This window comes from Hyperoodon ampullatus (genome assembly GCF_949752795.1).
Source record: "Hyperoodon ampullatus genome assembly, chromosome: 10".
Lineage (NCBI taxonomy): Eukaryota > Metazoa > Chordata > Mammalia > Artiodactyla > Ziphiidae > Hyperoodon > Hyperoodon ampullatus.
Window position 1 is genome coordinate 83227231 of NC_136923.1, and position 14272 is coordinate 83241502.

At 50.9% G+C, this 14272-nt stretch overlaps 1 protein-coding gene and 1 pseudogene across 2 annotated transcripts; both read left to right on the forward strand.

Annotated features, from left to right (window-relative positions):
* Positions 1 to 593: 593 nt before the first annotated feature.
* TRIM26 (tripartite motif containing 26) lies at positions 594 to 9191 on the forward strand (the record flags this gene model as incomplete). Its single annotated transcript, XM_079713219.1, has 7 exons — positions 594 to 1031; positions 1196 to 1291; positions 2551 to 2781; positions 7088 to 7110; positions 7598 to 7713; positions 7954 to 7986; positions 8506 to 9191. The coding sequence occupies 7 exons, from the start codon at positions 594 to 596 to the stop codon at positions 9189 to 9191; spliced, it is 1623 nt and encodes a 540-aa protein (XP_079569345.1).
* A 4495-nt stretch (positions 9192 to 13686) lies between these two features.
* On the forward strand, positions 13687 to 14272 carry LOC307058981 (ras-related protein Rab-9A-like; annotated as a pseudogene). Its single transcript has one exon. The product of its transcript is annotated as a ras-related protein Rab-9A-like (transcript).

Genomic DNA, 14272 nt, shown 5'->3' on the forward strand with positions numbered 1-14272 from the left:
TGGTAAAGAACCTCAGTGCGCTTAGTCCTTGACACCTGAGATCTACAGGGAAGACAAAGGAGTCTCTTGACTCTGTCAGGGCCCCCCATGAACAGTTGTGCCGCCCATGCACTGCAGAAGTGAGACAGCACTGTGCACATAATAGACACTGTAGATTTGTATGTTATGACAGTTTTTCAGCAGGTAGTTATCTGGTGCCTTGTTCTATCATAATTGGTATATTAGAGCAATTTCCCAACAGATGGAAGGAAAGGGTCTTGAGGTAGGAGTGCTTTCCCAACAGCGTGGCATGGGCTGGTGGCAGCTCTGCTCTCCCTTCTACCAAGCTACCCTCTCTGGGCCTCAGTTTCCTCATCTATAAAATGAGGGAGTTGGACTTGAGGATCGGTAAGGTCCTTTTGCTCTGATTCTGTGTGAGCCTCGTAGGAGCTGCTAAGTATCTATTGATTGACTGATCGATCGCTGGGGCTGGCAGCTTTGTGCAAGGCTGCCATTTCTGCCCCTCTGCTGTGCCTGCTCTTGACTCCGTGTCTGGTCTCCAAGGAGGAGAAGTCCCCACCAGTGAACAGGGACCCCTCTGAGCTCAGGACACCATGGCTGCGTTGGCACCACTGCGGAGCCTGGAAGAGGAGGTGACCTGCTCCATCTGCCTCGATTACCTGCGGGACCCGGTGACCATTGACTGTGGCCACGTCTTCTGCCGCAGCTGTACCACCGACATCCGCCCTGCATCAGGGGGCCGCCCTGTCTGCCCCCTGTGTAAGAAGCCTTTTAAGAAGGAGAATATCAGGCCAGTGTGGCAGCTGGCCAGCCTGGTGGAGAACATCGAGCGGCTGAAGGTGGACAAGGGCCGGCAGCCGGGGGAAGCGGCCCGGGAGCAGCAGGACACGAGGCTGTGCGAGCGGCACCAGGAGAAGCTGCACTACTACTGCGAGGACGATGGCAAGCTGTTGTGTGTCATGTGCCGGGAGTCCCGGGAGCACAGGCCCCACTCGGCCATCCTCGTGGAGAAGGCGGCCCAGCCCCACAGGGTAAGCCCTCCTCACCCCCGCAGGGAGGGATGCTCTGCTTGGCACCCACCCGGAGGCGAGGCCTGGCGCAGACCCCTCAGAAGGCTTCTCGCTGGCCGAGGACTCAGCCCGAGTCCACCCTCCTGCCTCAGCCCAGAGCATCCCCACTGCTTGTCTTTCTACAGGAAAAAATCCTGAACCACCTGAGTACCCTAAGGAGAGACAGAGACAAAATTCAGGGCTTTCAGGCCAAGGGAGAAGCTGATATCCTGGCTGTGCTGGTAAGTGAGGCTGTTGAGGGAAAGCTCTGAGGCAGGCAGCTGGCTCCCTGGGAGAGGGAGCCCCGTCTGGACTGACGGCCGGGAATCCTGGGCTTTAGCCCAGGCCCTGCCGGTCTGAGCTCTGTGGCTCTGGCCTGCTTCCTCGCCTCACAAGTGACTGGGTTGCCTGGATGTCAGCTAAGGTCCTCCTCCTTCTGTGACTCACCGCAGCTGCAGGGCGTGTCTGCTCAGCGGAGCCAGAGTGTAGGGAACTGAGGAAGGCCTGGCTTCGTTCTTCCTTTCAAAGAGAGGGAGAAAGACATGGTTCCTGAGAGTGAGGGGAGCAGGGGGTTTGGAAGGAGGGAGCTGGCTCCAGGACGAGAACTGAGAGGGGTGGGCTAGGCAAGGCCCGGCCAGCTCTGAAGACGCTGTGTCTAGCGAGTCCTGCGCCTGTGGTTGCCAGTAGTTAGGAAACAGGCAGCGCGTTGTGTGCTTGATGAGAGATGGCATCAGAGGGAAAAAACTGATAAGAGGTTCCAGTTTTCTGGGGGAACGTCTGTTGGGGAAGTGGGCATTGGAGGGTGGAGGGATGCTGGGACCAGTCCCGGCGGTGAGCAGTTAGGCCCTGGGAGAGGGACAGAGTGAAGCAGGAGACGGCCCAATCCAAGGAGTGCCTCCAGGTGCTCAGTGTGCGAGGATGCTGACCAGATCCCAGCCTGGACTCAGCAGGGAGACTTGGGGACAAGAAAGGACATGGTCCCTGAGCATAGACATTCCACAGTTTCACTGAGGGAAGAGCATATAGTCCTACATGGCAGGGATGGGGTACACACAGATATTTTACACATAAGGGGGAGGATGCTGAAGAGAGGATTGGTCAGGCTTGGATAAAATTAATCAAGGAAAACTTCCTGGAAGAGGCAGCACATGGCGATTGGTGTCCAGGAGGGGAAAATGTGTTTGCTCATAATGTTCCTCAAAGGACCCCAGAACATACTGGTTTACCTAGAACAGATAATGGCAGGCAGTCAGGGTTCCAATCCCGTGGTGTCTGAGGGAACTGACCTGACTGACTTACCGTGTCTTCTTTGAGGAAAGGAGGTTGCCACAGGAGAGCTCTAAAGCCCCTTCCAGCCCAAACACTGTAGAATTCATGAATGGGGTCAGCGAGGGGCACGAGAGGCAAAGAGCCAGCCTGTGCTCCCCTACACCAGGTCCTGGAGGGATCTTCTGCCCGGGGGCGGAGGTGTCACCCCCTTCTCCCCTTCCCACCCCTGCAGAAGAAGCTCCAGGACCAGAGGCAGTGCATCGTGGCTGAGTTTGAGCAGGGCCACCAGTTCCTGAGGGAGCGGGAACAGCGCCTGCTGGACCAGCTGGCGAAGCTGGAGCAGGAGCTCACAGAGGGCAGGGAGAAGTACAAGACCAGGGGCGTCGGGGAGCTTGCCCGGCTGGCGCTGGTCATCTCCGAGCTGGAGGGCAAGGCACAGCAGCCGGCTGCAGAGCTCATGCAGGTGAGAGACCTCCCTGGGGCAGGGAGCCGGGAGACCAGGACAGCAGGTCTTGGCCCTGCCACTCACTTACAGGACCTTTGGAGAGTCGCTTCTTTTCGGGGCCTCAGTTTTCTTGTCTGAAGCATGGAGATGATAATCTTTATCCCCACCACTTATTGCAATGATCGCATGAGCATAAAATAACTGGCATGTTGTCACTTCAAAAAGTAAATTTTCTACATGAAAGAGTTTAAAATTTTGAAAAGTGTTGTAGAAATGGAAGAGAAGGTCATTAGTATTTTCGTTACTGTCCTCCATGCTCATCACTACCGTCACGAGCCTGTCTTCTAACAAGTCATTGGCAGACACTGGTCCAGGGGAAGCTGTTTATGGTTCTGGAGATGAAGAAGCCTGTGGGGTCAGGGGTCGCTGAGGGAGGGCTGAGCGTGGCTTCTGTCAAGAACCCAGAGGGTCTGGAGGAGATGGGTAGCTGGGGAAGGGAGACTTCTCGAAGGCAGAGGTTTTCTCTGGGACTGTGGAATCAGCCTCAGAGAATAAGGTGGAGAGCAGGCAGGGGGCCTCTGGAACACCTCCCGGAAGAGGCAGCTTTGGCGCCGAGAAAGGGAGGGTCATGGATTGGAGAAAAGGCTGTCACGTTGAAATGACACCACAGCTCCTTCCACCCCCAAGCCTCTCAGAGGAGTCACACTGCCTTAAACAGGGCTCAGCGGCCTTTGGAGAGAGCATGCTCGATCTTTCTGCCCTTGCAGGCCAGGAGAAGGCCTGTGTGATGAGCTCCTCCACTTGCATGGTGGGGCTGCTGGCCGGCAGCGGAACCGCCCAGGACCTCCTCTAGGGAAGTGCTGTCCCTGGTCAGTGGCAGGGCGAGTCAGAGGTGGGATGCTGGGGAGAGATGACGAGTCCACCGGGTACACGGGCCGGCACAGGTAGCCTCTGCCTGCCTCTCCATCTTTGCGGATTCCGACTCATGCCTTGGGACTGGCGGGGATGTAGAACTCTTCCGGTCGAGCCCCCACTGATGAAGTCCCTGACGACCAGAGAGAGGAAGAGTTTGTCCCAGGCCGTGGGGCAGGTCAGAAATCACGTTAGAGCTCCAGCTCGGTGTCCTGACTCACAGGCCTCCGGCCTCTTGCTCTTCTTTTCTCTCACTTTGTCCAGAATGTCTCTCTGGTTCCTTCCTTTCCTCCAGAAGTCATTCTGTTCCCTAGAATTTCTCTCTCAGACTCTGACTGGGTCACTTGCTGCCTCTCCACGCCCTCCCCCCTCTCCAGGGGTGCACATCCTTCCTTCCCCCACAGCCGCTGCCACCATGTGGATGTGTACTTGTTGTGGAACAGAGGGGGGACATAGCTGGGGTACTGAGGGGGCTGAGATCCAGCCATGTCTGCCTGGAGGGGAGCCTCTCCGCAGTCTGCCCAGAAGAGCTTTGTGGGCCAGCAGAGGCCCAGCCTTCAGTGCCTCTGAGACCACTCAGATTGAAGACATCCCTGGGGCCAGGTGGGAGGAGGGAAAGGAGAGAAGGTGGGTGTCTGCTGAAAGTCAGTAAAGGAAATGTTGGTGCTGGTGGGTTTTGTCTGTGTGTTTTGTTTGGGTTTGCTTTTGCTGCAAGGGAACTGGACCGCTCACTTCTGAACTGTCATTAGTATTTTACCAGAGATTAGTTGATTGTCAATGGAGAGTAAAGATGAGGCCCTACTAAGATAGGGGCCCTGATCCAAAAGTGTGGTAGAGAAATACAGGTGAGAGAGAGATAAAAACAGGGAATTCCCTGGCGGTCCAGTGGTTGGGACTTGGTGCTCTCATTGCCTAGGGCCCGGGTTTGATTCCTGGTTGGGGAACTAAAAATCCCACAAGACATGCGGTGCGGCAAAAAAAAAAAAAAAAAAAAAAGAGAGAAACAGAGGCCTTTTGACAAAGGCGACAGAAAAGGAAAGATCTCTGGCCTGGGACTATCAGGAAGACAATAAAGGGAACTAGGGGATAGGAGAGCCCCTCTGGAGGGAATTATGAAGCCCCCCTGGCTCAGCCCTGGGCAGGCCTTGCAGGGTCTGGTGGCAGGTCGTACCTCTGCCTGTTCCACTGTCGGTCGCCATCCACACCCATGAAGAACCTTAGGGTTCTTAATTCCCAGCATTGCTGTGATTCCTGCCCCAGCCTCTCTGCTCTGACTGCCTCTTTCACCACAGCCCCAGGAGTCTGGAGGGTGAGAGGCCCTCTAGGAGCCTTGGGCAGGTTGCGTCCCTCTGGAGGCCCAGCGTGTGAGGCTGCAGGTCGCCTCCGGACTCCCCAGTCTCCCCTTCTGCGTCCTTTGAGAGAAGGGTTCCTGCACTGGTGCTCCGGGTCCCACCCTCTCTGGGCCACTCACAACCTTCAGCCCTTAGACGAGCCTCATATTCTCTCTGTTCTAGCAGCTCCTGTGTCACAAAATATGCCCTCTTGGCTCCCTAACTGCACCCACCTACTGCCCATTTATTTGCCTTTTTATGTCACGTATCCCAGCAGAGCTGTTGGCATACACTGTCTCAAGATTTGTCCCCCCGTTCTCTGAAGCTGGCTCGGACTTACTTGTTTTGAGGGACAGAGTAGAAGGATTTGCCAGCAACTCACAACCAGTCTCTGGTTAGTTGCTTCACGGTGGGGGCGAGGTGTAGCTCTGACCTCTTGGATGGCCTCCCCTCGAGCAAAACCCCAAGTTGTTCCTGAGACTTGCTGAAACAGTCCGCAGCAGCCACAATTTGGCGATCCCATTTGTTTCCCAAATCCCACTCTCTCAAAGAGGTCACTCTGCCCCCACCCTTACCCAGTCCCCCTCCACACTACTGTCTTCTTCCTATAGCACCTATCACTTAATAGCATCATATAGTGGATTTGTTATGTTGATTCTTTGCTCTCTGCTTCCCGCTGCTAGGGATTTGTGTGTGTGTGTGTGTGTGTGTGTGTGTCTCTCTCTCTCTTTTTTTTTTTTCCTGCTCTATCTCAGGCTTCTAGAGTGGTGTCTGACACATAAGAAGCACTTAAAATTTGTGGGATGAGTAAAAGGAAGGCAAAAATTACTATCGAGTATTATGGAGGATTTAGACTTACAAAAGGGAAATAACCAGCATCTCGCAAGAACCTCCTCCCCATTCTACCCCCTCCTATCACTCAGCACCATCCTCCCTCTTGTGCAAGCCGTGGCCTGTCCTTGATTATCTTTCACCAGTATGCCCAGTCTGTCTCAAACATACCTAGAATGTGCTACTTCCCTGGCTCCACTGTACTGCCCTAGGCAGGGCATCATTATCTCTTGCCAAGTCCATAAACAGCCTCCAGACTGCCCCCTGATGTTGGCGTTGCCTCTCTTAATCCGTTCTGTACAGGATGGCCAAGTGATTGATCACTTGGGATTTTGGCTAGCGACTATATCAAACAAGTTATATCAAACAAGTTATTTCCCTCCCAGAAACAGTTCAGACATGAGGGGTCTAGAGCTCTCAGGGCAGCTGTCCATGAGGTCATTCAGAAAGCTGGTTACTTCCATCTGGTTGTTTCACTAACCTCAAGGGACGTTGTCCTCAGCTGTTTTGTCAAAGTTGGGCTCACCATCATATCCAAAATTGAGCCAAGGAAAAAGAGGAAGTAGAATGGAATTTCTTTCTTTAAAGGATGTGACCCCAAAATTATAGTCATTGCTTCCTTTCGCATCCCATTGGCTGGAGCTTTGTCACATGACCAAACCTGGTTACAAGGGAATCTGGGAAGTGTAGTTTTCTGTTGGGTGGCCCTCTGCCCAGCTATTACTCCACAGGTTCGATTACTAAAAGGAAGAAGGGGAGAATAGATCCTGGAGGATACTTAGCAGTCTCAGCCACTTGAAAAGCAGATCACATACATCACTCCCCTACTTGAAACACTTTGGTGGCTTTCTACTGAACATAGAACAAAATTTGAACTCCTTGCTATATGCCTGTCCAGCCCTGCATGATGTGGCCCCTGCCCCCTTTGCCAAGCCCTTTCCCACCTTGCTTTCCTCCCATTCTTCACCTGGCCAGTACTGAGTTCTTCAAATCTCAGCACAAGTGTCATCCTCTCAGAGAAGCTGGCCTGTCATCCCCTTCTCCTACCACCCCCCCCCCGCATTTGCTCTGTCATTGTGATTATTTTGTTTGTTTTTGTTTTATCCATTGCTGCCACTAGAATGTCATTTCCATAAGGAAGAACCGCATTTGTTTTGTTCACTGATGTGTCCTGGTCTCTAACAGGGTTGGTACATATGAATGAAGTCTTCTTTGATTCACATTGACTCTTGTGCTTTCTTCCTTTCCAGGACACCAGAGACTTCTTAAACAGGTAAAAGAGTTTCCTTTCCATGGTGCATCTCATTCCCCTGTGCCTTTTTCCCCTCCCCTGTTCCTTGACCATGATCCATCTGAATTAATGGCTGTGTGATATGAGGCCAGAGGTTCCCACATGCATGGTTCATCCTGATAACCTTCTCTTCTGGGAAGCAAGAACGTGTCCTTGATAGGTGGAGACTTTCTCTGCACCGGAGCAAGTTCTCTGTATAATCCCCACTCCTGTGTCCACTATCCTTGTCTGAGACGGGACAGGATGGTGTGAGAACACATGTTGGCAGACAAAAGGGCTCTGAATGTTGAGTCTGCTGGTGGTTGTAAGTCTTGGCTCAGCCTTGGGCAGTTCACTTAGTACCTCTGAGGCCCTGTTTTTCCATTACCTGGGGATAATCATACCTTTCCCTCCCCCTTCATAAATTGTCATGAGGATTGAGAGAAATGTAGGAAGAGCTAAGTAGCAGGTTTGTCTGTCATCTTCTCAGGTATCCACGGAAGAAGTTCTGGATTGGGAAACCCATTGCTCGTGTGGTTAAAAAAAGGACAGGAGAATTCTCAGATAGACTTCTGTCTCTGCAGCGGGGCCTGAGAGAATTCCAAGGTAGGGGTTGGGGAGGGCCTTGGGGTGGGAGTCAGGAGCTGGGGTGCCGCTTTGAGAAGAGGATACCTGGCTCCTTCGTGTCGTATTCTCTGACCTGTTCCTCTGAGGTCTCCTGGTTGTTTTTCCCTTCTTGGGATCTCAGGGATGGAGACTTGTCACGAATTAATACTGTCCAAGTGAGAAACAGGTTCATAGGTTTGCTGGGCTTGAGGGTCATTGCTGTCCTTTTTTTCTCCCCAGGGAAGCTGCTGAGAGACTTAGAATATAAGACAGGTGAGTATCCGAAGGGCTGTTCCTAGATTTGCCTCAAATAAAGAATACTCTCCCCACAGAATCCTTCTGCCCCCAGGTAGCCCATTCTCTTGTACAGCAGGGAGAGTTTCCCAGCTGCACTCCTGAAGTCCCCACCTTGCATTTTCTGACTATTCTGCTACCCTTCGTCTGCAGTAGAGCCCTCCACTGGAGCCTCTGACCCTTCCTGCCCGTGTTTGGTTATTCTGTCCTCAGAGGTCCTGCCGCCAGTCCTTTTCCCTGTGACTGAGTTCCTTCTCATCTGCCCTGTCATGTGGCTCCTGTATTCGGAGCGAACTCTCTGCCCCAGGCCCCGCTGCTGTGCTGCCTCTGGCCCTGCAGTCAGGCCGTGCATCACATACCCCTGAGGGGCCTGTTCATGCTGCCACAGGCGTGGAGCGCACCCCTTGGATCGTGCGGTGTGGCAGCCCTGCTGTGGAGACTGGGGGGTCCCCTCCTGGTCCGCCGGCGACACCGCTACTTCTTCCTTTGTCCCCGCAGTGAGTGTCACCCTAGACCCACAGTCGGCCAGTGGGTACCTGCAGCTGTCGGAGGACTGGAAGTGCGTGACCTACAGCGGCCTGTACCAGAGCGCGTACCTGCACCCCCAGCAGTTTGACTGTGAGCCGGGGGTGCTGGGCAGTAAGGGCTTCACCTGGGGCAAGGTCTACTGGGAGGTGGAGGTGGAGAGGGAGGGCTGGTCCGAGGATGAAGAGGAGGGGGACGAGGAGGAAGAGGGGGAAGAGGAGGAGGAGGAAGAGGAGGCCGGCTATGGGGACGGATATGATGACTGGGAAACGGATGAGGACGAGGAATCGTTGGGGGATGAAGAGGAAGAAGAGGAGGCGGAGGAGGAGGAGGAAGTTCTGGAAAGCTGCATGGTGGGGGTGGCCAGAGACTCGGTGAAGAGGAAGGGCGACCTCTCCCTGCGGCCGGAGGACGGCGTGTGGGCGCTGCGCCTCTCCTCCGCCGGCATCTGGGCCAACACCAGCCCCGAGGCCGAGCTCTTCCCGGCACTGCGGCCCCGGAGAGTGGGCATTGCCCTGGATTACGAAGGGGGCACCGTGACTTTCACCAACGCCGAGTCGCAAGAACTCCTCTACACCTTCACTGCCACCTTCACCCGGCGCCTGCTCCCCTTCCTGTGGCTCAAGTGGCCGGGTACACGCCTCCTGCTGAGACCCTGAGCCCCACACCCACCGATGCTTCACTGCTCTGGGATTCCTGGGCTCTGTGACGGGAGAGGAGGGGCCTGGCTGGAGCACCTGGAGCAGGCAAGGGGAGGGACCCCGTGTCTGCTGCCGCTCCCTCCTTGTGACTGTGGCCCCCTCGGGACCTCACTCAGTGCTGTTCCATCCATCCTGCTCTCGGGCTCCTCTCCCGCCTCCTGGGGTTCCCGTGCTGACTTCTGACCCTGAAGTCCACAGGGCTTCTCCCTCCCTCCTGCCCACTGCCTTTGACCCAGCTCTGCCCTCCTTGTTGAGTAAGAGGCGAGGCAGCACTTTCTTGCCCTGTATGGCATCCCATGCCAGCTGTTCTTGGGAGAGACCAGTTGACTATTACACCCAAGGCCATTTTACTGCCCTCCAATCCCATGGCTTCTCCTTTGCCCAAATCCACTCTGCTGCCTACCTCCCCTGGCACTTTAAACACGCCTACTGCCACCCCAGCGTGGAGTTAAACATACATGAAAATGTTGGAAATGAACTGAATGAAAATCCACTGAGGCTTCCCAGGCCGTTTAAGCTGCCTGGAGTGCGAGTGGAAAACATCTCCTCACAAGGTCCAGAGCGGAGTCCATGCTTCTCTGAGACCAGCGCTGAGCATGTGAGGTTTCCATTACCAGGAGGTGGGACTCCCTGAAGCCATCTGTGATCTGAGAGGAAGGATCTAGATATATGTGGCTTTGGGGTAACAGTTGTGATTGGTGATCAATGAATTATCTCTGGGTTGGTCCTCTTGAGGAGAGTTTTTAAAAGAATCCAAAATACCCTCCTCTTGGTCAGTTCATATGAAAGCACCAGGGCAAATATCCAGCCAAGCAAAAACTCCCCTGCCTTGGAAGCCCTGATCAGTTTTTGCAGCAGGGTATGTATTAAACTTCTGTCACTGGCTCTACTCAACATCCAGCTTCCATTTTCCTAGGAGAGGAGCTGGGGAGGGCAAGACAGGGCTGTGCCGGGAGAGGAGAGGAGGGCAGCAGGGGTCCCCGGCAAGCCACCAGGTCTTCATGTCAAGAGAGGGATCAAAGCGTATCCTCTTTGCCCACGGGCCCAACCCAAGTCCCAGCCTCTGTCCAGGCTCCGCTAGTGCCCACAGTTGAGCACAAGCTCCTGCTCCAGCTAGATTACCTCGCAGCCTTTGTCCTTGCCCATTCCAGGCACTCTGCCAGTCCCCCGCTTAGCCAGTTTTAACTCCTCCCCTGCTCTAAGAGACTCTTCCCAGCCGCTGTGGATCTTGGGCGTCTCTTAGCCACTACATTATCTGTAGTTGTACTCTTTGTATATATCACATGCTGCCTGAGTCACATGTACATCTGATTTCTGCCTCTAGTTTTGTAAGCTCCTTGAGGGCGGACACTGTATCTTATACTTCTCTTGTATTCTCCATGGCACCTCGTGCAGTGCTGGGCACAGAGTAGGTGCTCAATAAAAACTTGGTGAATGAACAGCCGGGATTCGTATATATTTTATTGTAACTCAAATATTACCGACCTTCACAGTCTATGGCTACAGAGAGGTTCCGTCGATAGCAGTAGCCCAGGGTTTTTCTACCGTGCCCCTTCTGGGTCCTTTAGAACTCTGCAACTCTGCTTGCACACATGCTGTCATTCGTGGAAGTCCCCAAAGAAGAGCTCCCCATGGGACACAGATCAGCCAACGCCAAGGTTCCACCTTGCTCTTCCCCTCCAGCAGTGGTGGCCCTGCGCTGAGATCCAGCACCTGTGGAGCATGGGGCTCCTGTGAGAAGAGTAATGTCCAGCACGGCACACCCACAGTCCTTCCCTGGAAAATAGGCAGTGCCCCAAAGGAAATACAACCTACGGAGATTCAATTCTGCCTCCTAACATTCAACTATGTCACCATTTTTTGTCTGTTCTTTTTGATTTTTTAAAAATTGCCATCTGAAAGGTAGAAGAGGGAGGATTACAGAAAGTACCTCTAAGATTATACTAATGGCAAAGAGCATATTTCCTCCCTGTGCTCTCATTTGTGGACTCATTAATGTTTTCCCTCTTAAATTTATTTTTTCTTTCTAAATACATATATGTAAAATGTGTCGATTATTAGAAATAAGACATGCATAATTATAATAAAGTCTTAATTCACTTTTGAATCTTGAGAGAGAATATTTATTAGCATAATCTGTTTAAAATATTTTATTTTATGTTGGAGTATAGTTGATTCACAGTGTTGTGTTAGTCTCAGGTGTACAGCAAAGTGATTCAGTTATACACATATCCATTCTTTTTCAGATTCTTTTCCTGTATAGGTTATTACAGAATATTGAGTAAGGTCTCCTGTGCTGTACAGTAGGTCCTTGTTGCTTATCTCTTTTACATATAGTAGTGTATATATTAATCCCAGACTCCTAATGTATCCCTCCCTGCCCCTTTCCCCTTCGATAACCATAAGGTTGTTTTTGAAGTCTGTGAGTCTGTTTCTGTTTTGTAAATAAGTTCATTTGTATCATCTTATTCCACACATAAGTGTTATCATATGATGTTTGTCTTTCTGCATCTGATTACTAGCATATTCTTGAAAATTTTAATTTATTTTGTTGGTTGATGTGAACTGTCCCCTAAAATTATACACTACTAACCCTTTATTTATGAAAGAACTTCATATTCTCAAAATGCCTTTTACCCTTTCTTGGAAAGAGTTTTTATACAACAATGAGGGATTTTTGAAACTTTTAGGTGATTATTGTATAATTAAAAGCTAATAGTTATTAAAATGGGAACATTTCCATTTGAACAGAGTATTAATACATTCAGGTCATTGTTGCTTTAATGAGTTTTATGAGTGTCATGCTTCTACAATAAGCTGTAGAAGATAAAGTGTCAGCATGGAAGACCCTTGCAAAATAATAAAAATGTGTAATAATAAAAATGTATGATGCCATCCTAGTACAGAAAGTTGCCAGCAAGATTTATTCAACAGATTTAAAAAATTTTTTATATTCATATTATTAAGTTGTTTTTTATGAGCTACACCTGCACATATGGTCAAATATATCTACAGTGCTTATTACAGAGGAAAAAAGAACAGTGCCCTGCCCTATTACTCTCCCCAGTCGCCTAGTTCATCCTTTTTAGCAGACTATTTTGGTGTTCACCTTCATTTTTTGTAAATAACATGAGTTTGGGGCATTATCCTCTAATTTTACACTGTGGAGAAGGAAGATTTAGCTCTGTTCTCCCTGTTTCTCACCACACACACACACACACACACACACACACACTCCCCACGTGTTCCCGTCCCTTCAATGTAGACCTAACATCAGGTAAGTATAGGGTTGGTCAAAAAGTTCATTCAGTTTTAAGTAAAAATAAGACACATTTTTCATTTTCACCAAGAACTTTCTTGAACAACGTATTCATTAACTGAACGAACTTTTTGGCCATCGCAGTACTTGAATATGTTCATTACCATGTGTATGTCCAAGCGATTTACACCATGAGGTAAACCATGATTACTTTTACTTCTCATACAGGTTTTCCTTCATATTTAAAAAATTTTTTTCTTTTTTTTAGAAAATTTATTTATTTTTGGCTGTGTTGGGTCTTCGTTGCTGCGCGGGCTTTCTCTAGTTGCGGCGAGAGGTGGCTACTCTTTGGTTGCGGCTCCTGGCCTTCTCATTGCGGTGGCTTCTCTTGTTGCGGAGCATGGGCTCTAGGCGCGTGGGCTTCAGTAGTTGTGGCTCACGGGCTCTAGAGCGCAAGCTCAGTAGTTGTGGCGCATGGGCTTAGTTGCTCCGCGGCATGTGGGATCTTCCCAGACCAGGGCTCGAACCCGTGTGCCCTGCGTTGGCAGGCGGATTCTTAACCACTGGGCCACCAGGGAAGTCCCTTCCTTCATATTTTGATGTCTGAAATAAAAATTTGATGTCTGAAAACAATCTTGTACACGCCTTGTCTTAATATGCCTCCAATTAGTCACTATTATCGTTGTTCTACGGATTTAATGCTTCCTTCTGCTTCTCACATGTTCATCAGTGCCCCTTCTTATGGCTGCCTCTTGCATCCCCGCACCACCACCCCCACTTCCTCCTGGGTTTAACTTCCCTCTTCCTGAGAGGGAAATGTGAGGAGATCTCTCAGCAAAGGTTTGTGGTAAACTACCTTTGTTTTCTCTGTGAATTTCATTTCCTCCTCATTCTGGAGCTAGAATTTAACTGAGAATGGAAATTTAGTTTAATGGCAATTCTTTCAGAAGTTCGAGGGTCAGCAGTGCCACCGACGCGTCCTGTCTGCCGGGTCCTTGACCGGACCGGAGCTCCCAGGCTTCCTCCGTGTGGCCGCGAGAAACTCCCTGCACTCCTATAATGAGCCCGGCACAGTGGTGAACCACTTTCCCTGTTGTCCGTGTCCACGTGAATCTTCCAGACAGTCCTAGAGATAATGATGATGTTTGAACTGAACAATTAAGGGTTCTGAAATCAGAGATCTTGAGATTAATAATGGCAGGAAAATAATCGCTTTTTAAAGTAATTCTCCTTGGAGATGGTGGAGTTGGAAGAGTTCTCGAATGAACAGATATGTGACTAATAAGTTTGATACCCAGCTCTTCCATACAATAGGTGTGGAATTTTTAAGTAAAGATTTGGAGGTGGATGGGCATTTTGTTACCATGCAGATTTGGGACACGTCCGGTCAAGAGCGATTCAGAAGCCTAAGGACGCCATTTTACAGAGGTTCTGACTGTTGCCTGCGTCGATGATTCTCAAAGCTTCCAGAACTTGAGTAACTGGAAAAAAGAATTCATATGCGGATGTGAAAGAGCCCGAAAGCTTTCCTTTTGTGATTTTGGGTAACAAGGTTGACATCAGAGAGCCTCAGCTGTCTGCAGAAGAAGCACAAGCCTGGTGAAGGGACAACGGCGACTATCCTTACTTTGCAACAAGTGCAAAAGATGCCACGAATGTCGCAGCAGCCTTTGAGGAAGCAGTTCAAAGAGTGCTTGCTACCAAGGATAGGTCAGATCACTTGATGCAGACAGACACCGTCAGTCTGCATCGAAAGCCCAAGCCCAGCTCCTCTTACTAG